General features: G+C 41.1%; 1 protein-coding gene across 1 annotated transcript in view; it reads right to left on the reverse strand.

The window, feature by feature from the left end:
• Positions 1-494: 494 nt before the first annotated feature.
• Positions 495-26,619, reverse strand: part of mtr (5-methyltetrahydrofolate-homocysteine methyltransferase) — a 110,337-nt gene continuing 84,212 nt past the window's right edge. Inside the window, exons 22-33 of the mRNA XM_037080390.1 lie at positions 22,925-23,025; positions 22,601-22,668; positions 22,147-22,267; positions 21,359-21,440; positions 20,028-20,126; positions 15,777-15,852; positions 15,446-15,601; positions 14,786-14,985; positions 14,124-14,324; positions 13,814-14,006; positions 4,623-4,735; positions 495-3,708 (exon numbers count right to left, since the gene is read on the reverse strand). Of these exons, the coding sequence (XP_036936285.1) occupies positions 3,619-3,708; positions 4,623-4,735; positions 13,814-14,006; positions 14,124-14,324; positions 14,786-14,985; positions 15,446-15,601; positions 15,777-15,852; positions 20,028-20,126; positions 21,359-21,440; positions 22,147-22,267; positions 22,601-22,668; positions 22,925-23,025 (1,500 nt within the window). The 3' untranslated portion in view covers positions 495-3,618. The remainder of the gene's footprint in view (positions 3,709-4,622; positions 4,736-13,813; positions 14,007-14,123; positions 14,325-14,785; positions 14,986-15,445; positions 15,602-15,776; positions 15,853-20,027; positions 20,127-21,358; positions 21,441-22,146; positions 22,268-22,600; positions 22,669-22,924; positions 23,026-26,619) is intronic.

Below are 26,619 nucleotides of genomic sequence, written 5' to 3' on the forward strand. Positions count from 1 at the left end.
TGAGTGGAGGGGGGAAATCAATACAACTGGCAGGCAGTGATGCGTCAGGGCTTCTTTGGTTCAGCATTGACAGTGGTGAGAAAGAGAGAGATGATCCTCCAAGAGGCATCTTGCTTATGTAGAGAAATAAATCTGTTTAAACTAGATATTTATATGTCACAAAATAATTAAGGGGGGGGGGGGTCCTGTTGTGCAATGGTGGAGCGGAGAGTCAGCAGCACACGCCCACTTTGCCCATGCAGAAATCTGTCTATGGTGATAAGGTATCCCCCCAATTAAAATTCCCCCATCAACAATGAAATAGAAGGTATGATCTGGCTCAAAAATAAGTCAGATAAATGAAGAACAGGTCATTTAAATCACATGGTTTTGTTTCATTGGTGACTGTGTAAAACCAACATATTTAACCATACATATTTCATGGAAACTTAAAACTTAATTACAATATTTTTCTTTAAGATGGATCAGAGATGTACGCTGAAAGACAAACACAATATGTTGAAGTCATTTATTATTATTATTTTTTAACAAAATAGCACTGTTCTTTTGCTCTTGTTTTACAATGCCATTATTACCTCTCCACAAATGGTGTTTCACTGTAATAAAATAAACAGATTAAACAGATTTTAAAAACTATCAAGGTTTATTAATACAAACTGAGATCAGCCACTGCATCATGTCAGGGCTTTCAAGACACATGTGAAATACAACCTGATTGTTTGCTGAAACTGAGATGTTACAGGATCATGGCTTGAGTACACATGTTGTCACAACGCTGATAATGTCTGGTAACATGTTATTAATACGTGGATATGTTGATAGAGAACTAGTTGAACCTCCATGTATGAAAAGCTGGCTATTGTGCATTTTCTTTACGAGTGAAATGACATCCCACAGCACAGGCGTGTTAAGCCTTGTTACCACTTTAATCTTTTGGAGACTTAATTACACTGCTTGATTCTCTTCCTCAGTATTGCAGCGCTGTCTTGAAGTGAAGCGTCAGAAATGTTATGAGGATGCAAAACTTTACCTAAATTACCACCAGCATAAGGTATGGAAGGTATTAGCCCCATTCACACTGGCTTCTGAGTGCGGCTTAAGTACGCCAATTCCCTGCCTCTGTCTCGGTGTGAATCTCTCGGAGGCAGAGGGGTAAAATTTCGCTCCGGCCCTGATACGCCTCTGGAGGTAGTATCAGGGCCATATTATTGGAGAACCAAACCAGTGTGAATGGATAAGCAGGCTTCGCCTATTGAGGACGTGTCGATCGAATGGTCAGTTAACTACAGGGGTCCTTCACTCAACTTAATACATAGTTGTCCCACAAAGCAATGTTTGATGACCAAACAAAAGTAACAGAGTAACTGTCTTTGGAAACTTGCATGAGGAAAAAAATACCGCGGATATAAGTGGAGAAGCCCCTCCTGTCGGTCCTCCCACCTGTCCCACTGCCTCTTATTCACATTTCTGCCCTAAAAACAGTATCTGTCACTGCAAAAAAACGTTAATTCACAAGTGTTTGTAATGAAAATAAATCACCGCGATGGTTAGTGAACTTTCCCCCATAAAACGGCCTCCATCACCATGGGAGTCAGATTGACAGGGGGATACCGGAGAAACACCTTGAACTTCATCATCATGACGTCACCGTCACGCCTCTTGAGGAGCCGCAGTGCCGACTTTCTGTGTGATTTCACAGAGGTTCGTCTTTAAGGCTAAGATGCTTGCTCTGTGTGAATAACCATGAGTGGTGAATTGGCGAACCGTGGCTGGCTTTTATGCGTCCTCTCCTGTGTGAATGGGGCTATCGACTCTATTACATTTTTTTCCCTCAAGTGCTTCTTTATGTCTTTAAACTGAGCATGTTGAGTGAAAAAAAAAGTCTCTGACTGTAAAAGACATTTTTTTTCTGTTCTGTTCTTATAACAGCCATGAACCTCCAGCAAACAGTTGTATGGAGCATTATTGCATCAGAAACAAGCCGCATCCAAGTTTGATTATGTTACAGCTTTTCTAAATGTTTGATTTTTTTAACATTCGTACGTCAGTATAGCACTTCATAGAAAATCAAAGAGTGGACAGAGGTTTGTACAATCCGCTCAGAAGTTACAAGATGAAGGACTGAATGATCAGTTCTTATCAGACAACATAGCAGTTAAACACAAGAACCCAGGACTCCAATAATGAACTGAACTTGTTGAATTTACACAGGACACTGCATCAAAGTTATACAACGTATACAGGAAGAAGTAGGATTATTTTAGTGTTTGTTGTAGGTTCAAATGTCTGGAGGCTGAAGTGTACAACAGTTTCTAAAATGATAAAATATGAAGCAAAATTAAAAAAGCAGGATTGCCCTCTGACTCCAGCCAGCTGACTGATACAGGGTTGTAGATTCCATCTTTACAACACAGCACAGTGAGAGTTTATTTTAATTCAAGACTGTCAAATTATTTGTCTTCCTACACGCCAGCCTCCACATAACCATTGATGATAGTCATATATTTACACAAGAGCAGAAAAATAATATTTTTTCAATATTAATTAAGAACTGAAATAATTAGAAACTGTATGTAAATGCCTACACTTTCCACATAAAATGTATAATTTACAGTCTGAATTACAGATTGTACAGTTGAAACAAGTATTAATTACATTTTGGGTTGCTGACCAAAGTATTGGCAAATGAACTGTTTACTAGTTATTTGAAAAAATATTTTATTATTTTTTAATCACATATTGTTGCCTATTTGAGGAAAATTCTTCTTTAACTATATGTATTGAATTAATAATTCAACATGTATCCTGTGCTCACTTTCTGTCCTCGAGTCGGTGGCAAGATGAATATTCCATGTCTGTGTGTTCAGTACATAACTGCAGTTAGATAATGGTTAGCATAGTTTAGCATCAAGACTTCAGGGAGGGGAAACAACCAGCACTAACCCTAACCTTCATTACAAATACCATTTCATGCAGATGCAGGGACTGTTCTTTGAGATCACCTGTCACAGTGCTATTACAAAGTTTGGTATCTAAAACAGGCTTTCATTTTCATTTCATTTGTGCTATAGATGCTCCAAGGAAGCACAGATGGATGAAACTGTTGTTCATCAACATAATCATTAACAATATGAGATACAGATTTTTTAACTCAGGTTGATACAGGCCTGTTTTCAGTGTTTATGCTAAGCTAGGCTAACCACATCCTGGCCCCATCTGTAATTAACACAATGGAACAAGATTGATATTAATTACTTCATCTCACAGACAGAAAATGGATAACATGCACATTTTCCATATCAGTAGTATAACATAAAAACTGCTTTAAATTTGTCCTAATTAAGGTAATAGAAAATAATATTTTAAATTACTTAACCCTAACCCTTACTCTATGATGAGAAAATCACCTGTTGGCACAGAAAACCACATTAAAAAAACACACTGTGATCCATTCTAAAGTGTACAGAACAAAATGTCAGACCTAGTTCGCTCTTACAAAAGTAGATGACGTTCTATGGGATGTTCGTGAATCCCTGTGTGAGCAGCCACAGTTGGAACCAGTGTGAATTACTGGACTGTAAACCTGATTCTGCATAAGTGACAGTCAGGCGCTCTGATCTACTCTTCACTATCATAACCCAGTATGGGAGCCAGCCACTTCTCCACCTCCTCCACACTCATCTCTTTCCTCCTTGAATAGTCATCCACCTGAAGCAGAGAAGAGCATAGGAAATTCAAGTTCAGCTTGATAATGTGACCAAGATTCTCTCTGTTACAAATCCTTCATCACAGTATTTGTTAGAAAATCTTTATTTTGAGTTATTTAGGACTAAGGCTGAGTTGCATCTACAAGGATTCATTTGATTTTAGATTAGTTTGCATCAGTTGAGCCAAACTATGTTTACAATGCATATATCTAAATTTCAGTCATGCAGAGCTCTGTTGCACAATTAAAAACAATCTCTGTTTCATGAAACCATGTTTACTGACGTGAACCAAAGTTGGACAGAGTTGATCAACATGGATATGCTCCCCAAATTAAAATAAATACAAAAATGTAATAAATGTGCATGTTGTCCAGTCCTTGTCAGTGTAAAGGAGGAGGGAACCATTATCTTTCTCGCCAAAATGCAACCTAGGCTTTTAACCTAGGCTCGTAATTATGTGTTTACATGAAGGTTTGTCTTGGGTACATTCACAAAAAAAGCCTAGGTTCCATTTTGGCGAGAGTCTCGCTTTAAGTAGGTTTCACATTGATCCATGTGGCATGACTGATCTCAGCCTGCACCACTGGGTGGCTCTGCAGGAAATAATTCCAATAGAAGAAGAACTTTATGTGACTGGGGAACAGACCTCGACACAACATTAGAGTTTATGTTAAATTGCATCAGTGAAGAAAAATTGTAACTGCATGTGTTTGTAACAAGTTTTAAAATTGTTATGTGGATTATCATTATTATTATTAATTTGCAATATACTGTTAATTACTAAATAAAACTCAGAAAAACTTCATCTTGTGTGTTGATCAGAGTTGTAATTAACGTTTGGGTGTGCCCCAGTTCATTTTCCAGGGTTTTTCTGATGTTATTTAAACAGTTTAAGACATGGATGTTCAGTTGAACCTGTTCCTTGGTGATTTTTCCCACAGCGAAGTAAGAGGCCTGAGGGTTGGAGAAGTACAGTCCAGACACTGAGGCAGCAGGTGTCATGGCCAAGGACTCAGTCAAACAAATACCTATGCACACAGACAAAACGTACACATGTTGTCAATACATTTGCATTTTAGATGTACAACAACAACAACAACAACAACACATCCTGTTTGTTGAGATGACAACACTGCTCTTCACTAGAGGCAGTATGATGAGTTTGACTGAGCTAGCATCAGCCTGACGTACAAGATGAAACTATCAGAGGAAAGCTGAACAGACAGCTTGATTGAGAGTTAGGCAGACACAACACAAGCTGATATAATACTGTACACCCTGACTTCATATTGAAACAAGGTATTTGTTAACCGTATTACATCCCTCTGGGCTATTGCTGTTCAGCCAAGCAGACAAATTAACATGTTTACAAGGCAAACTCTACAGTATGTGTTCTACGATGTAACTGAAAGCACAATCACTTGCATTGCTATCTTTTTTAGTAATACAAAGCAATGTGGTAAGTGTGTTTCAAGGCAGAGGAAAACAACATGCCAATTTTCCATGCACCTTTCAGTCAATATAAGGGAACAATTGCTAAATACATATAAGACACTACATGATAAATAATGTATCAAAAAAGTAGAATCACCATAAAGCACTATTGTGAACATTCAGTTTAAGTTTTTAGCAGCTGACAACCACTCTGAGTCATGAGTCTGCCAGCAGAAAACGTTCTGCTTTTTAATTTGTCGAGTAATATTTTGTTGAGTAATACAAATAAAATACATCATAAATTGATTGATAATTGTGTGTTTACTTGAACTTTAAACTCAAAATGAATACTATCAATAAGAGGAAATCAATTTCACTGAAGACATGTGACCAGTGTGCCGCCATTAAGATTCAACCTGCTGAGCAGCAGCAGAACATCCTGTTTTGTGGGCAGGACCTGGGTACACAAAAACAGCACAAATCACCAACTACAAGTTCATTGCACTTGAAGTATAGGACTAGAATTTCAATGATTTTCAAAGTAAGTCTAAAAGACTCAGACAGCCTTACTCACACTGCCCTTGAAATGCAGGAATTATGCACCATTCCTTTGCCTCGCCATCTGTGTGCAAATTTCAGATGGGGGGGGGTTTACAGTCTGACAGATAAACAGATCCTTCACTCATCAAATAAAAGAAAAATGTCCCACCCTTAAACCCACAGAGGACTGTTATAGGACCAAACAACAGTTATGTCATAACTGGGTGTGTCTTTGGCAATTTACAAGAGGAAAGGAGTGCCAGTTATACAGTGCATCCGGAAAGTATTCACAGCATTTCACTTTTTCTACATTTTGTTATGTTACCGCCTTATTCCAAAATGGATTAAATTAATATTTTTCCTAAAACAATCTACAAACAAGTACCCATAATGACAATGTTAAACAAGTTAGGTTGAAATCTTTGCAAATTTATTAAAAATAAAAAATGGAAAAAATCACATGTACATAAGTATTCACAGCCTTTGCCATGATACTCAAAATTGAGCTCAGACGCATTGTGTTTTCACTGATCATCCTTGAGATGTTTCTACAACTTGATTGGAGTCCACCCGTGGTAAATTCAGTTGATTGGACATGATTTGGAAAGGCACACACTTGCCTATATAAGATCCCACAGTTGACAGTGCATGTCAGAGCACAAACCAAGCCATGAAGTCAAAGGAATTGTCTTTAGATCTCTGAAACGCCATTGTATTGAGCAGAGATCTTTTCTGCTTTCTGCTGCATTGAAGCACAATGAGCACAAAATGGAAGAGGTTTGGAACCACCAGAACTCTTCCAAGAGCTGGCTTAATTTAGTCAAACTGAGCGATCCTGTCTGTCCTCCTGCCTGTCCTAAAGACAATTCATCAGAAAATAGTGTCTCTCCCTAGCAGCAGAGCCAGGTGGGTCCCTCAGTTGAATGGAGGAGATTATGTAACGCAATTCAGAGCAAAAAACTTGAACTCATATGTCTTTGGCTCCTTCCACTAATGTGTTGATATAGTTACTGTCTATGGAAACTTATATTAATCAAAAGTCCCTGTGATGGTCAGCCCTCCAGACTGAGACTTTAGTGTATTTCCCTAAGACACAGCATCTGAGTGATCAGGGGAGAAGGGCCTTAGTCAGGGAGATGACCAAGAACCTGATGATCACTCAGACGGAGCTCTAGCATTTCTTTGTGGAGAGGGGAGAACCTTCCTGAAGGACAACCACCTCTGCAGCACTCCACCAATCAGGCCTGTATGGTAAGGTGGCCAGATGGAAGCCACTCCTCAGTAAAAGACACTTGACAACCCACCTGGAGTTTGGTAAAAGGCACCTGAAAGAATCTCAGACCATGAGAAACAAAATCCTCTGGTCTGATGAAACAAAAATTGAACTCTTGGCCTGAATGCCAAGGCACTGCTCATCACCTGGCCAATACCATCCCTACAGTGAAGCATGGTGGAGGCAGCATCATGCTGTGGTAATGTTTTTCAGCAGCAGGAACTGGGAGACTATTCAGGATTGAGGACAAAATGAGTGCAGCAATGTGCAGAGACATCCTAGATGAAAACCTGCTCCAGAGCACTCTGGACCTCTGACTGGGGCGAAGGTTCATCTTCCAACAGTACAATGAGCCTAAGCACACAACCAAGATAACAAAGGAGTGGCTAAAGGACAACCCTGTGAATATCCTTGAGTGGTCCAGCCAGAGCCCAGACTTGAACCCGATTGAGCACTTCTGGAGAGATCTGAAAATGGTTGTGCACCAATGCTCCCCATCCAACCTGATGGATCTTGATAGGTCTTGCAAAGAAGAATGGGAGAAACTTCTCCAAAATAGGGTTGCCGAGCTTGTAGCATCATTCTCAAATAGACTTGAGGCTGTAATTGTTGTCAAAGGTGCTTCAGCAACGCATTGAGCAAATGCTGTGAATCCTTATGTATGTAGGAACCTGCCATTGTCTCCCCTCTCACGACAGGACACGCCCCCCCCCCCCCCCTTTTTTCTCTTTGACACTCCACTGGCAAGGGAACAGCATGTGGTGAGGCAATAAACATCTTGCCTGCAAGATGAGACAGTCTGCTGAGTTCACGAGTGGAGTCACCAGACTTCCTTTTGACCCCTTTTCCCCCCTCTAGGGAAGACATGACCCCTTTGTCACCCTCTCCCACTCTTTGGCCTTAATAGAGCCTATTATAACAGACTATGGACTACCAAAAGGTCACACGAGTAAGTAATGACACTCAAACAGCAGTGTGCTTCCTTTCTCCCTTCTCTTAACACTCAAACCCATGACTTTCGATCTCCTCTCATGTTATCAACTGTGGTTTACAAACAAAAGCCTATCTGTGGACCAAATGTGCCATCACACCATTTCCTGTCAGGCGACAGGAACCACGTGTTAAGGATGACCACCAGTATCTGACTCTCCCATATTACCGTGAAATCAAGGACCATAAAAGAGAGCCATAAACATTTCTATACTAACAGAGAAGTGGAAAGAGTCCTAATTTCTTTCCTAATCCAAGAGAGATACCAAACTGCAATCTGATCTTCTTTTCAATAATATATTTTTCAACAACACGACCAGACCTACACCTTGATATGTCTTACACTTTTACACTTTTGCCTATTAAGCAACTATGGTTGTGTTGTGTTGTATTCCTGTAACAAATGTTGATGTGAGACCATTGTGGATTTCGGCAAATATTCAACCGCGATTTTTTAAAAACTTAGTCAACCATTAGTTTGATTCAATAAGTAAGAAGTTAGTTATATGAATTGTGATTTCACTGGAGGAAGTGACGTGACCAGGCCGCCCTTGGTTCCGCCTTTGCCTCAAACATTAAAAGAGCAAGCATCCCACTGCTCTGCCCCTTTTCGTTCTTCTCTTCTCATTACCTAATTTTTCCCATTTAATTTCGTACTTTGCAGAGTTTTGGCCGCTCCGAGACTTATTAATCTCCAGGGGTCTGAACCGCTTGTAAGATTCCTCTTCAAGTAACACGCCTTTATTTTGAAAATATCCTTTTTGAAACTTTTTTCCCCCTTTTTCTCCTTGTTTCTTTTTATATTCCTTCATATTGTTAACGTGCCGTATTCAAAGCCAGACGAATCTATTTTTATTTTCTTGCATTTAGTGATAAGGAGAGCTAGCGTTTCCTTCTCAGTTATTTTACGCACGAAGTCAAGCCAATATATGTTCGGAGCTCCATAATCACCAATTCCACCTAGACTCTGATCCCTCTTTTAACCATTACAAGTCGGTGCAGTTTAGCTGCTCAAGAGGCCGTGAAGAAACATAGCCTACAGCCAAAAGAAGAATTGTCAGCCAACCGCGCCCGGACTGCCTTCAACGCTCTCAAGCGAAACATTTCGCTGGGCAAGAGAAGTGTCCTCGTTCGACCCGAGATGGCATCACTTTCAGCGGTACCGAAGCCGACCGGCCTCCGAGTACTCCGACAGGATCCCCGCTGGGCCGATAAGACTACGTCATCAGGAAAGCCGCCTCGTCACCATCCAGCGGCAGACACTACAGCTGCATCCAGGGGTGTAGCAAGCTTTTCAAAAGTGCAGGGGTTGGATGTGGTGGTGGTGGTGTTTTTTGAAAACAACGTTGGGGCAGGCAGGGGTATGTAAAGCTGTTACTGTGATGATACATGACACTTAAAGCTAGTGTCTGTAATGTTGTTCAGAAACACATTTTGTTATAATGGGTGAAATGGTCCTGGTATCCTGAGAGTAGTCAATACATTATGTATTCAGAAAAAGAAACGAAAATGATCAGACCTCTATGGCAGCTACAGGACTGAGAAAAAGCTGACCAATCCATGCTATTTGGCCAAAAAGCATGGATTGGTCAGATGCCTTCATGTCACGTTCTGCCTGCGGCCCCCTCTGTCCCTCCTTCCTCCGCGCTTGCACAAGTTACCATTCACTGATGCCGGAAACACAGCACATTCCTCTTTAGAAATAGGAGTTGCAGGAGAAGACGTTCATTTGGTTACAATGGCTGAGAAAATGCATCCAGTGTTACCTTTAACAACCCACCCCGCTAAAAAGGCAAGGCAAGGAAAGCCTGAGGCAGAAATGGCTGCGACAAAATAGGCTCTGGATAAAGAGAGAAGTCAGACCCCAGTCAACATTGTTCGAGTGGATTTCTTTTTTCGATACCGTTCAGTGTGATGACGTTTGTCCTGATGCCATTCAGTGTGACGACTTTTGTACTGATACGTTTCAGTGTGACGACGTTTGTCCTGATACCGTTCAGTGTGACGACTTTTGGCCTGATTCCGTTCAGTGTGACTACGTTTGTCCTGATGCCGTTCAGTGTGACGACTTTTGTACTGACTCCATTCAGTGTGATGACATTTCTCCTGATGCCATTCAGTGTGAGAACTTTTGTGCTGATGCTGTTCAGTGTGACATTTTTTTTTCATGATCAGTCTGACAATTTATCCCTGATGCCGTACAAGTGTGACAAGTTTCTGATGCCGTTCAGTCTGACAATTTTTTTTCCTGATGCCGTTCAATGTGATAATTTTTTCCTGATACCATTCAGGGTAACAACTTAGTTACTGATGTGTTCAGTGTGACAATTTTTATCCTGAGGAAGTTCAGTGTGACAAGTTATTTCTCTCAGGCCTTTTGGTCCGATGACTATATTTCATGTAGATGTTTAGTGCGAGTGTGACAGAGCTTTTCCTCAGACCTTATACCTTTTCATCTGAGGTCTGACGCTGAAGCCTGATCCTGAGGATGTACTAAAATGTACACCGTACATCTGTGCAAAACTACGGAAAAACTGTAGAAAAGGTGAGGGTGTTGAACCCTCTCACCAAAAAAAGTGTGGGTGTTAAAACGCCCATGGCTGCATCCAAGCCGAGACGGAGCTGATTCAGAAATTCCGGATCCCTGAACCTCTCCTCTTCAACAAAATAGGCTAAAAACTTCACACACGACAAGAGTCACACGTGAATGAAATCAGAGTTGGTAAAAGAATATATATCATAAATTCAAGGACATCTTCCATATAGTCTTGTTAGAAATTAATCCCGTAGTTACGAATTATAACCGTCCATAGGTTGACATCCACCATTGTCTGAAATGTATCCAACCAATAATTTATTACCCAGTCTTCACACTTTCTGTTACTTATTGTCACCCGTCTGAATCATTACCTCATGTCATTTACCCTACTTTTACTTAGTTAATAAACGTATTTAGTCTTATGTCGTTGTCTGTGCATGTTTGATTTGAAGTGGGAAATCGATGTGATCGTGGAAAGGATTCACTGCTTCAGAATAAGAGATTAAATATAGAGTCTGAAATTCAGTAGATTCATTTGAGACTGATGATTTTTCTGTCTGAGCCAAACTTGGAAAATTAGCCTATATTTTGACTAATTACCTCCGAATTAGTCTATAAATAAACATAGGAGATGGTGCCCCGATTAACAAGTGTAAATTAATCGCCAGTAATTAATTATCACATATTATCAAGCAGCTATATCCCCTACATGTACAGTGCTATGAAAAAGTATTTTCCCCCTTACAGATTTGTTTTGTTTTTGCCTTCTGTTTTTTGTAACCCTAACCCACACATAATGAGCCCTAACCCTAATCAAACATACTTTAATATCAGAAAAAGATAAGCTGAGGAAATACAAAATGCAGTTTTTAATTGAGGATTTCATTCATTATGGGAAAAAGCTATTCGAACCAACCTGGCCCTATTTGAAAAAGTAATTGCCCCCCAAACCCAGTACCTGGTTGTGCCACCCTTGGCAGCAACAACTGCAATCAAACGTTAAAGGAGAACTTCGACAGATTGACTAGTTCGGTCTAGCTACCGGAGGACACGGAGGTCAACAAACTGGTATGTGGCTACTTGCACAAACACACTGTTTTAACTACTTTCTAACTATTCATTTTGAGTCATACACGCCACAGTGCTGTGTTGTAAGGTGTCTGCTGATGTTGCATGACTTTTGGGGTGAGATGTGGAGCATGTTAAGACACTTGAAACAGTGTAAAGTTCTGACCCTATGCTGTTGGCTGTCAATGCTAACGCTCCGTTCACGGAGCCCTGTAATGGTTGGACCAAATGTGTTCGCATTTTCGGTACTGGCAAGTCAAGGGTAGCTTGAGCAATGAAGCTGCATGTTTAAATCGACCGAAGTTCTCCTTTAACTGGCAATGAGTCTTTCACATTGCTGTGGGGGAATTTTGGCCCACTCTTCTTTGCAGAATTATTTTAATTCAGTCACATTGGAGGGTTTCTGAGCATGAATGTCAACACCAGATGTAAAAGAACGCACACCTTTATTTAACATGTGGGGGAAATTACTTTTTCACATAGGGCCAGATTTGCTTGGATAGCTTTTTTTTCCATAATAAATGAGATCATTTAAAATTGGGGAATGTGGAAAAAGTGAAGCTCTGCAAATACTTTCCAGATGCACTGTACGTGGAAACACCTCTGTCCTCCTGTCTGTCCTAAAAACTCTTTGTCACAAAACAGTGTCTCTCCCTGGCAGCAGAGCCAGATGGCTCCCTTAGTTGAATTGGGGGAGATTATGTGATGCAATTCAGAGCAAAAAAATTAACTCACAGGTCTTTGGCTCCCTCCACTATTGTGTTGTTGTAGTTACTGTCTCTGCAAACAGACTGATTAAAAGTCATTGTGACGGTCTGCCCTCCAGACCGAGACTTAAGTGAATTTCCCCCAAGAACACTTCTGTTCTGTTCTTTTTACTTGAGTGAAGGCAATGTACTTACTGTAAAAGTTAGGGGTGGGAAAAATGTTTGATTCTTCGATGCATCGCAATTCTCTCTAGAATGATAATGTCTCGATGCAGACACGTTAGTAATTGGAATTTTAAAACTGAAATAAGTTCGTCCACTGCAACATTCAGTTAGCCTGCTGCAACATTCCCTTCGCCTGCTGCAAAGCACTACAGAAAGCGCCTGCTGATTTTCTGCTGAACACGCATGCGCACCGAACACACATGTGCGAGTTGTTTATGTTTGAGCAGCAACAAAACGGCTGCAATGGCTAGCACCAAGCCCATAAGACCGGCACCGACTTCTTTGAAAGCTACTGTATAGCAGCATTTTGAGTTCCATTAAGTCGAGGGGAGAAATGACAAGACCTACACAGTTTGTAAGGTGGGTGGAACTCAACTTGAATACTTCAACAACGCAACTAATTTGAGAACCCACCTTGTGCGATACCAACCAGAGTTAGGAGAGAAGCAGCGACCTGTTGCAAATGCCAGCCACAGAACGATTGCAGGTGGTGGCACAGCTTCAACCAAACTCAGAGAGTGAAGCAGATTACCAAATCCATTGCAAGTTTTATTGCATTGGATTTAAGACCATATTCAGTTGTGGAAAATGTGGGTTTTTGGACAATGGTGTTCCCTCTAGAGCCAAGATAATAATAAATACCATCTCGGCATTACTTCACTGACACAGCCATACCAACGCTCTACAGTGAAACTAAAACAGAAGTTTTGGACACTTTGATGAAAGCGGGTAGGTAAGTAGCCATGTTTTAGTATGAGAGCTGATAGATAGGTCCATAATGTGTTGAAATGCAAGCTGCATTGAAAGCCTTTTTTATTTTTATATAGGCTGCAGTATACTGTTTTTCTCTTAGGGATATGCACATTGCCTGTAACAGTGGAATTCTGTGTTCATAGAAAGTCATATCTATTTGTGACAAAGAAAAGCCTTTTCTTTAATAAAATATTAGAGACGGTAATTAATCTGTTGATTTTTTTTTATGATCATCACAAAAGTAGGAAGTAATCAGCAAAGTCTGAGCAGTAAACTCAGATTTAATTATTATTTTTTAAAATCATGCATGGAAATGTACACAAAAAATAGTTTAGAATAGTTTATAGTTTAGAATCGAACCGTTGACCTCAGAATCAGAATCTAATCAATTCATGAGGTGCAAAGAGATTCCCGTCCCTAGTAATCATAGACTAAATAAATTTAATCACTGAAAAAAATTTCCCTATCGCTGTTCCATAATAAAAACTTAAGACCTTGGTCTTAGTGAAAGAACAATACAAAAGCATTTGGAGCCTTTAAGCTGCAGTGGTGATAGTGAAGTGGTCAGTGCTCTTACCAGTCTTCTCCTTGATCCCAGCCAGGCTCCACATGGTGGTCTTCTCTGTGTGGTCGGGCTGACTGGGGTACCCAGCTGCGGGTCTGATGCCTAGATATCGAACTCTGTGAAGGTCTGAGGCCTGCAGAGCCTCATCAGAGCTGTAGCCCCACAGTTCCTTACGCACACGAGCATGGAGCTCCTCAGCAAAGGCCTGAAGAAAAGATAGAATGTTGTAGCAGAAACCACAGCAACAGTTAACGTACCATTCAGTTCAGCATTTATTACAAGCCGTGATGGAGCCTTGGTGTTTCACAAAAATGTACTATACCTCAGCCAGACGGTCAGCCAGGGCTTTGACCATAATGCTGCTGTAGTCGTCTCCCTGAGCCAGGAAATGCTGACTAAGCTCCTCAGCTCCAAACACACCCACGGCAAACACACCAACATAATCTGGCACACCACTGTCTATGGGGGCAACAAAGTCGGACACACAGAGGTACGGCTCTGAACTGGAGCTGTCCTTCTCCATCTGCATGCGTGCGCACACACACACACACACACACACACACACACACACACACACACACACACACACACACACACACACACAGAAATGTGTTACAACTACACATTTTTGGCTCCATCATGAAGGTAAAAAAATAATGAAAAGTACTATACAGTAACACATCTAAACACAACAGTGTTCTCAGACATTCCAATTTTATTATAAACAGGAGTGAAAATAATCTGATATTTAAACCCAAAAGTAATCTTTATCCAGTAGCAGAATCTGATGTCACCCTGGGTGTTTATTCCTCCAGAGCTGGCCATCTGCTCCACCCTGCCACCCTCATCTTTTGTTTGACCCCATAGCAGCTGAAATGACATACTATGCATTTAAAGCTGCTGCTAAAAGGTTGCTGTTTGCGCCTGTGTATGACACAGAATCAGACATGGAATGAATACACTGCAACTGCTTATGACCCACACCTGTTGCCGTAAGCCATAGAATGTAGCGAGGGGTTTGGTGTCTCTGTCCACCATGACATCATCTTTATACACATTGATGTCATCGGCATCACTCTGAGCACGCCAGAACCCCACCAGGCCCCGCCCCTTCAGACTGCCACTGTCAATCATCTGGTTGAGCAGCAGCTGTGCATCATCAAAGACTCGCTGAGCCTCCAAACCTGCAGGAAGCAAATGTTACTAAGATCAGACGTGCGTAATGGAAGTTGTTTCACTCACTGCTACCAACGGTTTGGTGTTGTATACTTCTTGTAGATCTCAGGATGATGCGTGTGGTGTTGCACTGTCATTATAACTGACAGTTACTTACATCTGCATATAATGTGTACATTTACAATCTATACACACTTTTTAAAAATAGGTCAAGTCAAATAAATAAACTTTAGCTTGATTTTTTTCATTTTGTTACAGTAAATTATATGGGACAACCATGAACTTATAAATTAGTAAGAAGAAAATCTGTGTTGTCGACAATGTTTTTTTTTGTATTTACAAAACTGAGTGTTGACATCTTTTCACAAAACTAATATACATGAGCAACATCTGAGTAGGATACCATGCAGCAGGATGAATGTTTGTGGTATGATGTATAATAAACCCTGACGGAGGTCTAGCTCATACCGACAGTCTTGTCATTGAAGATTTTGGGGTAACCTCTGTTGGGGTATTTTCCTCTCAGCTGCCACACATCAAAGAAAGGCTTCCAGTCGATGAAGTCCACCAGACTGCTCAGATCATACCACTCAAACACGCGAGTTCCCAGAAACTGAGGATGCACTGAATCACAAAGAAACAGCATGTATGCTTTTTAAGGTCCACACAAAAAATGTAACATACATTGTATCCAAGTCCTACATACAATTAATCTTCTGTATTTACTTGTTCCAGCACTTTACTAAAGTTATATTGTATTCTAATTACAAAATCTTTAGACGTACGTTACTTATCTTACCTGGCCTGGGCAGAGTGCACCAGTCTATATGTAAAGCCTTCTCTCTGGCCTGGGTCAGAGACAAATACCGACGATCCTGAAGTAACAAAAGTTGATGGAGAATGAAGAGGAGGGCATAGCAGTTGAAGTTATCTTGCATATTTTATTTCAAGTCAACTTGAATATATGCTCAACATTAAAGTGCACATGCAAACAACCTCCACCCAATTCTAATAGAAATCTGGACATTAAAGTTAAAGTTTCATCATAATAAATGGAAATTGTCTATATACATTTAACAATATATAACAATATATTGTCATTTTGCTTCAAAAATATATTACAAAATATGATGACAATCCATTCTGATAAAACATAAAACACCACACACTGCTAGTTGCTGTGGTGATGGCCGCAGGCATGGATGCAGCGGCCCCTCCAGGGATCAATGACAGTGAAAGTTTTGGGTGTCCTAACATTACCTATCCCAGACTTTCAGTATTCAAAATGTACAACCAAGAGACTTTATTGAGAATCAGGGTAATGCAGGCTGCAAAAACTCAGATGAATGGTTGTGATTTGGACATTTTACGCCAGCACGGGATCTTATCGGAGACTGCCAACCGTAGGAGGAGAAAGCCGAAGTGGTGCAAACGTAAACAAAAGAGAGGAAAGAGAGCTAGGATCAATGCCAGGCTCAAGGCTAACCCATCCAGACCAGCAGTACCATCGCGCCCACTCGCCAACATCCGATCACTTGACAACAAGCTGGATGAGAAACCCACCGAGAGTTAAAAGACTACTGTGTGTTTGCTTTGACAGAAACATGGCTCCAGGCCAATATCCCAGATGCGGCCATACCACTGGAGGGGATGACGGCTTTCGGAGAGGACAGAGATGCAGCTACCTCTGGTAAAAGTTGAGGAGGGGGCCTGTGTATCTGTATTAACAAAGACTGGTATGTAAACGCCACATTAGTCTCTAAACACTGCTCTCAGTTAGCGGAGTTCCTCATCGTAAAATGCCTGCCATTCTATCTGCTGAGGGATTTCACCATTGATTATATGATTATAGCTGTTGTTTACATAGCTCCAAGCGCACATGCTAAAGCTAATGCTAATAAGGCAGTTGGAGGGCTACATGATGCCAGTGAGCTCCTGACTACACACCCAGACAGCTTTGTAGTAGTGGCAGGGGATTTAAACCACACAAGTCTTAAGGCTGTTTTCTAGTTCAAGCAAGTTGTTGACTTTTAAACTAGACAAGAGAATGCTGGACCTGGTGTATACAAACTCCCCAGACGCATACAAGGTAATGCCTTGCCCCACCTTGGCCTCTGTGTTCATCTAAGATGCTGGTGCCTGCTTACAAACCACTAGTGAAGCTCAGCAGGCCAGTGAAAAACAATTCCGGACCTGGCCTGAGGGGGTAGAATCAGCACTTCAGGACTATTTAATACACATGAACTAGGAGGTTTTTAAGACAGCAACCTCTCAGGGGGATCAGACAGACATTGAGGAGTATGCTGAGTTGGTTACCAGCTACATTGCAAAGTGCACAGAGGATGTCACTGTAATTAAAACTTTCACTGCACATGGCAGCAGCAAACCCTGGATGATGACAGAGGTGTGCTCGCTGCTGACATCGTGAGATGCAGCCATCAGGGCGGGACATATGATTGCTTTCCGCTCAGCCAAGTCTTTACTCTCAAAGGGAATCAAGGCTGCAACAGGCACCACTCCACAGAGGATGCAATATCCACCACTTTGCACTCAGTCATCACTCAGCTGGACCAGAAATGTGTTGGAAATATCACTTCCAACTCCATCACGCCGAGTACTGGATCTCCTCAAGGCTGTGTACTCAGTCCTTTGTTGTTTACACTGCTAACACAACTATGGATCCAGACATGAGGGAAACCAGATCATCAAGTTTGAGGATGACACCACCGTGGTGGGACTCAATGTACAGAAAAGAAGTTAAACACCTACAGGTTTGGTGCAGAGAAAATAATCTCATGCTCAATGCAGACAAAATAAAAGGAGATGGTTATAGACTTCCGGAGGTCACAGCTCGAGCACGCTCAGCATCAGTGGCCGCGTAGTGGAGAGAGTGGAAAACATCAAGTTCCTGGGGGTGCAGATCTCGCAGGGCCTAAGCTGGAATAAAAACACCTCAGGGATCATGAAATGGGCCCAGCAGAGATGGTACTTCCTAGGGAAGCTGAAACAAGCCTCTCTCCCCATCAGCATCCTCAGGACCTTTTATAGTGGTGTGGTGGAGAGTGTTCTGACGTATTGTATCTCGACATGGTACTCTAGCTGCAGTATGTCAGATAAAAAAGCCATGCAAAGAATAGTGAGAGGAGCTGAGAAGGTCATCAGAATTTCCCTCCCCTCTGTCCAAGAACTCTTCCAAAGCCGCTGCAGGAGCAGGGCACAGACCATCATCAGGGATGCCTCCCACCCTCTCCACACATTCTTTGAACCGCTCCCATCAGGTAAACAGTTCCGGAGTCATAAAGGTCAAGCTAACAGACTTATCAACAGCTTCCTCCAACAAGCTGTTAGATTGATGAACTGCTGATCTGGAGCATGTGCACTGATGCTTTTCACAAGCCCCTAGTCATAGTTTTAGTTTTAAAATTATTATATTTACATATTGTGTGTTATTTATTGTGTCTTCTGTCGGGGTTCGGGTATGAGATGGACAGATGATGGCCCAATCGGCAAATTTTAGTATGGTGATTTTTTTTTTTTTTTATTAGACCAAAACCGAAGAAAAATACCCACAGGTGGCAAACCAAAACCGAAGAAAAATACCCACAGGTGGCAAAGAAAAATGGCGGGAATATTTACAACAGGATGAAGAGTAACATATTTACAGAAATCACAGCAGCAACTGGGACCTACACACCTCTCAACCGAATGCCCCCTCTCAAGTGAGCTAAATACCCCTTGGCCCCTCCCTCCGGCAAACCAATTAACCTAGCACAGGTGCTTCGAAACATAAACTGGGAATCAGAATACCAAAAACACAAAAACCCCATTGACTTTAACACTAGTATTGTGGCACTAACAACCCTGCATACAGCTGTGCCATTGTTCACACAGATCACATCAATTCACAATACTTTAAACACAAACAATAATATTAGTATAGTCCGTGGTCACCTGACCCAGCGCCACCCAGCGCTATTTATGACATGATCCGGAACTTCCTCGGCTCGGCCCATGAACCCAAGACAGACCTCCGCCACAACAGCAAGTGAGCAGCATGTGTGTATGTGTGTGTGTTGCGTAGGCGCCGAGTGTGCACCCTTGACGACCTACAGCGGGGCGAACAGAGTTCAGGGAAACGGACAAAAGGTTGTGTCACTGCTGGACCGCGAGATGCGGCCTGCGGGGAAACAGTTAGGACGGAGCTTGGCTGCGCCGGAACAAGGAAAGTGCAGTGCGCGCTCCCGGCACCAGCATTCTCTGAGAGAGAGAGAGCGCGCCAGTCAGGGAATGACAGGGCGTTCAAAGGTGCTCCGTCACACTTCTGTTACTGATCCTGGAGAAATCTAATCTCATTTGTGTTGTGATGCTTTGTTAGTACAAAAAATGACAATAAACGCTTTGATTGATTGATTGATTGATTGACAATATATTTTTTGATAAAACATGGTCTTATGAACGTAGCAATTAACTGGTATTTTTATCAATATACAGATAATTTATTGTATGATGTATTTGATAATACACTGCAATCACATATTTCAAAAAAATATTTCAAGAAATGCATAGATGATTCCTAACATTAGTCTGTGTTAAAAGTTCATGTGTGGTTCATATCAGTGCATATGTAGTGTTAGGTGAAAATATTGTCATAACACTGTAATCAACACAAATGATGAGAAACTATAACATTCCTCTAAATAGACCCAGCTATGCCATCAAGCTAAATGCAAAAGTCATTGTTTTTCAATCACTTTTGGGAACTGATGACTCAAGGATAAAAGTCAAGTGATGGGAGAGTAGATGAGAGTCTGGAAGAGTTTGACAGGTGGTGTAACATCCTGAACATCTTCATGACTCATTCCATCTGCCATCAATTCAGCTAGTTCCTGCTTGGAGGCAACTGCCAACTTTAACTTCAAACACTTCACAAAAAGCTAGCAAAAATAACTTCTTACAAATCAGGATGGCTATGTAACAATTTCATACTACAAAAGTTCAAGACTTGTAGTTACAAGGCTGATCTTAAGAGGGTTCTACCATCAAATCTTACCTTCAGGGAGTCGTAGTGCTCCTGCCTGATCTCCTCATACTCCTCTTTCAGGTCCTCAAAGTACTCTTCCCTCATTGCCTCATCCAGGAGCTGTGAGCACTGACAGACAGGAAAATAACGTCTTTCCAATCTGTGGCCACATCATCTCATATAAACTCTTTGAACTTCTAATGCAATAAGAGACAGTTGTGGAATGTGAGTATGTACATTTATGTATTTAAGTATAGTATAAGTACCTCAAATGTATTCATTAGTATTCCAAATTTCTGCGACTTCCACTGCACTTTGGAGGCAACTATTGTGCTATTTACTAGACTACATATATTTGCTTTAGTTACTAGTTAAAAATGGCATGGTGGATTAAAGACCAAATAAAAATGTTTCTTAAAGTATATTTTTTGGGCTTATTGACAGAACAGCTGAGGACAGACAGGAAACAGGTTGAGAGAGAGGGGAAGTGACATGCAGAAAAGGGCCCCAGGCCGGGACTTAAAACCAGGGCCGCTGCAGCGAGGACAGAGCCTCTGTACATGAGACACCCGCTCTACCCTCTGAGCTAAACGATGCCCCTGATTATCATCTGATAATGCTTTTAACTTTTCATACTAAAGTATGTCCATTGACAGAAAAATGACTTTCATTACTTTAAGATCAGACACTTTAAGACTTTCACTAAAAAAATATACACATGGGAAACTCTCACTTTTACCACAGTACCTCTGGGTTACAACCCTGATAAGATATTACTGCCCCCCAAGGAGGTTTGATTTGTATTCCCTTCATTTGTCATTTTTTCATAAATTCAAACAATGACAACATTTCAATAAACTGTGGTGACATGTCAGACTACTAATAAAGGGACATGTTTCTGTTGTTGTTGTAGGATTCCTGACAATTAAGTTTCGGTCTTATAACCTGCTTGACTTAACTGGGTAAAAGAGATCTGGCACTGTTTGATACTTATCCAAGTATTTGTATGTTGATGTGGATCCCAACCCAGTTGCTGATTTTTTTCCCTCGGTATTATCTGTTATCTTAAAAAGCATTATACAGCATTGTGCTGCCTAAATGGAGGCATATTGTCTTTCAGGTGATTACATCTTATGTCCAAGATCTGCATTCAAGCAGATTGAAAGCAGTCGAGGTATTTAAAAGTGTAATTTTAAATCCATTTGTAAAATAAACAAAAACCTGTTTTAGTTTTTAAACCTGGCCTTTTGCTAAATACGTTTCTACTCATATCAAAATAATTCTATGGGTTTCTCTGTAGGGTTGGATTTTAGTCATTGATCCACAGTGAAAAATAGAGATTGTGAAAAAGATTTTCTTACCACCACCACACTCCTGGAAGCATCCAGAACATGGACAACAGGAGAAGTGTAGCGAGGGGCGATCTTCACTGCTGTATGTGTCCTATGAAGCGTAAAACATTTTGTGTAATGTTTTAGAAAATAAACCCCCTCCTGATCGGAAGCATCATGAAAGCACCACGTAGCCTTCTCTGTTGGCAGACTGCTAAGTCTCCTGCAATGCACATCATAATAAGTTGCGGGTTTTACAATTGAGAAAACTCAAGCTATTGTTGTATCCTAGTGCCACAAAGTGACTTTACTTTCTGTTTTTGTGCTGAACAGATTGTTCCCAATTAACAAGTAAAATGCTGTTATTCAATTTTAAATGAATATATTTTTTAAAAAATTTATATTTATTTATTTATTTTTTTACCATATGGCCTTAGTGTGGTACAGATACGTTCCTTTTAAGAGAGAATTTGAAAATGTAAACAACAGTTGTCAGGGCATGAAACAATCTGTTGACCTTTACACATCATTACTCAAGAGTCTAACAATTGTATGACAGTCAGTGTTGATTAAAAAAAAAGTCTTTAAATTGAAAACTGAATCCAATTGTGACTTTTACATCGAGAGTCAGATCGAATGGTGGATTTGGAGAATTGTGACACCCCTGCTCGACATAGCATTTCTTGGTCTCAATTTATGTCATGGACAAAAAAGAATATATGTGACAATGATAATGCTTGGTGTTCTGCTTTGACGCCACATTCAGCAGTGATAAATGCGCATGACTGGTCACTCAGTCAGAATAGCTGAGTTGTTACTTGGATGTGGTGGCTCCTCCAATCAGAAGGGGAGTTGTAATCCCCAGTCTCTCCATCTCTTTGGCCACATAGATCATTTCATCCAGAGAGGGGGTGATGAGACCAGACAAACCAATGATATCTGCAGGAACAAAGCAAATAAAAACCCCACATGACTGCTGCTGCTGCTATTACAAAAGCATTTGAGGTGCACTATTTCTTTTATTACTATAGCTTTTACTACTGCTTTACTTTGTTCATATGTGTCATTATACAACACAAGATGCATTACAGCCCCAAACTAACTGTGAAGCTTAAATGCTTTGACGCATGGCAATGAGTGAAGGTGACTTAGATGAGCATTTTAACACTTTCATTGACTCTGAAATGAAATGTTTTGCCTAATTAAACTCTTTAAAACAAGTTCTGTCAGCATCTCAAATAGACAATATGCGGTCTAAACTGTACAATGCACCTGCTTTCTGTTTGATGGCCTCTTTAAGGATCTTATCACAGGGAGCCATCACACCTAGGTCGATCACTCTGAAACACATGAAACATTCAACAATGGACACACACACACACACACACACACACACCTAATTAGTGCCATTGTTGTATATAGCAGCATAGCATATACCATGGTGCCCAAGCCCTAGCATCAAATCAACATTGCCATTGCCAAAACAGCACATATTTATTACTATGTACAACACATTGTCAGCCAAAGTGCTGCTGACACACTAAATACACTAGAAGAATGTGGTAGAAAGGAAGCTAACCAGCAAACCAATCTTACCTGTAGTTGTTGCAGCCCAGCACCACACCTACAATGTTCTTCCCAATATCATGCACATCTCCCTTCACTGTAGCCAGAACTATGGTGCCCTGATAGGGATCCTGCAGAGCAAAAGGGAAAGATCAAAGGGAGTGAAGGACTGGAGAACAGGAGGAAATTCATCCACTCATTTCCTAAATCACTGGACTCACACCACACCAGTGCCTCAGTCTTTTTGCCTTGATGTTCAGTGACATTCGCAGATGAAACACGCCTCCAATGCTAACGGCTGAAATCTGTGAACAAACTTGAATGTCTGCAACATGTTCCAAAGTAGCTGGGATGGGGCAAGGAACGGGGACTAGGAAAGTTTAGGAATGCTTAAAAAGCACCTGTTTGGAACATTCCACAGACGAACCTGTTAATTGAAAACAGGTTAGTGTGATGATTGGGTATAAAAGGAGCATCCCCGAAAGGCTCAGTCGTTTACAAGCAAGGATGAAGAGGTTCACCACTTTGTGAACTACTGCGTGAGCAAATATTCTTACAGTTTAAGAACAACATTTCTCAATGTACAATTGCAAGAAATTGAGGGATTTCATCATCTACATTCCATGTCATCAAAAGATTCAGACAATCTGGAGAAATCTCTGCGTGTAAGTGGCAAGGCCAAAAACCAACATTAAATGCCTGTGACCTTTGATCCCTCAGGCGGCAATGCATTAAAAACATCATTCTGTCAAGGATACTACCACATGGGCTCAGGAACACTTCGGAAAACCACTGTCAGTTAACACAGTTTGTCACTACATCTACAAGCGTAAGCTAAAACTCTGCAATGCAAAGCAAGAGCCCTATATCAACAACATCCAGAAATTTCGCTGGCTTCTCTGGGCTCGAGCTCATCTGAGATGGACTGGAGCAAAGTGGAAAAGTGTGCTGTGGTTTGACAAGTCCACATTTCAATTAGTTTTTGGAAATCATGGACGTCGTGTCCTCTGGGCCAAAGAGGAGAAGGAAGTTCAAAAGCCAACATCTGTGATTATATGGGGGTGTGTTAGTGCCCATGGCATGGGTAACTTGCACATTTGTGAAGGCACCATAAATGCTGAAAGGTACAGGTTTTGGAGCAACATATGCTGCCATCCAAGCAACGTCTTTTTCAGAGACATCCCTGCTTATTTATGCAAGATAATGCAGAGCCACATTCTACACGTCACAACAGTGTGGCTTCATAGTAAAGGAGACCAGACCTCCCAATGAAAATATGTGGCGCATTATGAAATGCAAAATATGAAAGCGGAAGCCCCGGACTGCTGAGCAACTGAAGTCGTATATCAAGCAAGAATGGGAGAAATTCCACCTATACCCGTTCAATAATTAGTATCCTCAGTTCCTAGACGCTTATTGAGTGTTGTTAAGAGGAAATGTAACACAGGTGATGTAACACAGTGGTAAACATGCCCCCATCCCAGCTCTTTTGGAATGTGTTACAGGCATCAAATTCAAAATGAGTGAATAACTGCACAAAAAACGTTTATCAGTTTGAGCATTAAATATCTTCTTGTCTTTGCAATGTATTCAATTGAATATAATTTGAAAAGGAATTGTAAATCATTCTGTTTTTATTTACATTTTACACAACGGCCCAACTTCATTGGAATTGGGGTTTGTATATCTATTTAATGCATTTCATTTAAATGTTTAATATAAAATAATTAAATGCATCCATATCAAAGCTGCAGTCTGGATTTTTGAGAAAAAAGTGGACTTAGTTAGAATGTTTGAATGAGCACAGCTCCCAGGTCCCCTCTTCTTCCTCTCTGCTGCACTGCAGCCCTGCCTTCAAAGCCCCTCCCTACAGAGGAGCCTGTCGTGCACCAGCAGGCTTGTAATGATGGTAACAGAGGAAGCCAGATAACCAAGGTGGCGGGGGAAAGTGACAATTTGTTTTGAATATTACAGTATTATTGCATGCTGCCTGACCAACTTCAACACATAGACCTTTGAGTCATTGAAAAAAATCTTTGTGGCCCTTTAAGATTTGTATTTGAGTACCCCTGCTATAGACTGTTGAACAGATGTTTGTATCCATTAGAACAGCAACACTGCCCTCTGGTGGAGAAAGCCTGTCCAGTCAAAAGTAACAGAGTTTCAGCTATTCTTTCATCATTAGCCATAAAAGCGCCACCTATTGGCCGATTTGCATGGAATTTTGCACAAAGCATCATTGGGCCATGCCACACCATTAGCCAAAGTAGTTGTAGTAGTTAGAATGTATTTGGTGAAGATATGCAAGACTGTCTGTTTTGACCACAATGTGCAGGAAATTCTTTCATATTTTGGTTGTCTTTTGGACTATCAAAATTCTTTTGATAACTTCTTGTCAAGAGGGTCCACAGATGCTACATGCATAGTTGGTGCAAATCGGTTCAATCGCCTAGGAGGAGTTCGAAAAAGTACGTTTTTCATTTTTGGCATTTTTTCAAATGGAGATTTAACACAAAAATGGGCGCGGCCTGCACCACACAATTCAGCTTAATAGAAGGAACACGTAGATTTAAGGTTTCAAAATGTGTGGCATATTATGTGGCAATAAATCAGCCAAAACGGTTTTGTGCTGAGAATAGCGCCACCTGCTAGTCATTTTTGGTGTGTGAGTTACAGGGGCCAGTCTATACCACCCCTTTGAATTTCATTGTCTTCAGTGTTATGGTGTGGGCACAGTGCCAAAGGTAAAATTAAAGCTGCAAGCAGCGATGAACGGGCCCTTGCAATCCACGCGCATTGGGGGCATGCTGCCGTTGGGGCTTGTTCATCAAACACCTTCCTCTGAGGAAGTCGTTCCTTTATAGCTCGTTGGCCTGCTATTGCCGGTATTAAATAAAATACGCTGAAGATGCATGATTCTCCAGACAAAGACCGAGTCGATGGTCTGCTTCTGGAGCTGGCTGAGGAGAATTTCCACACGAGGCATGATGCAATGAAATAGGTTCAGGAAGAAGCTTCCCGCACAGTGGTAAGCTCAAACTCCCCTGACGATTTCAAAACACTGGATGATGTCACCTTTGTGCTCAAACACAGTGTTCACGGCAGGGATATAGAAGTTCCATCTTACTGTGGTTGCTCTTGGGAGTCTGTGTGCCACCACTCTATTAAGAATATTGGTTCGCTCGGAATATTCTTGAAAAAAATCCAGAGGATCCAGCCGGGTCAGAAAAGAACTGATTAATTAATGGGATGTGAGATGTCCCCTACTGCCTGATGAAAGCTGAGGATGACGAAAGATGAATATTTAAAAAGCTGAAAAGGCTGAAAAGCTGAAAAGACAGAGGGCTGAAAGAGCTTTAAAAGGTGAACGGTTTATCTGGCTGCGCATATGCTGGAGCTGGAGCAGAACCAAACATAAAAATGTCCCCATAAGAATGAATAGCAAAACGCCTCCCAAACTCCTGCATAGAGTGAAAATTATAGAGTGAAAAATGAGGGTACCAGAGCAAGAGACAAAACAGGTACTGTCTGCTTTCCTCCAGAAAGATTTAGGCTCAAAATTAACATTGCGGCTTATGGGGGAGTTGCTGGAGTGCTTGTTGCTCAAGGGCTCCTACAGCCAAAAGTGTAAGTCCCACATCTGAAATAAGACCATCAACTGAAAGGCAACAAGATTGCCTACATTTCTATGTATATATTGTCTATGTGAAGTAAAAGATGTGGGA

This window comes from Acanthopagrus latus, chromosome 20, assembly GCF_904848185.1.
Source record: "Acanthopagrus latus isolate v.2019 chromosome 20, fAcaLat1.1, whole genome shotgun sequence".
Lineage (NCBI taxonomy): Eukaryota > Metazoa > Chordata > Actinopteri > Spariformes > Sparidae > Acanthopagrus > Acanthopagrus latus.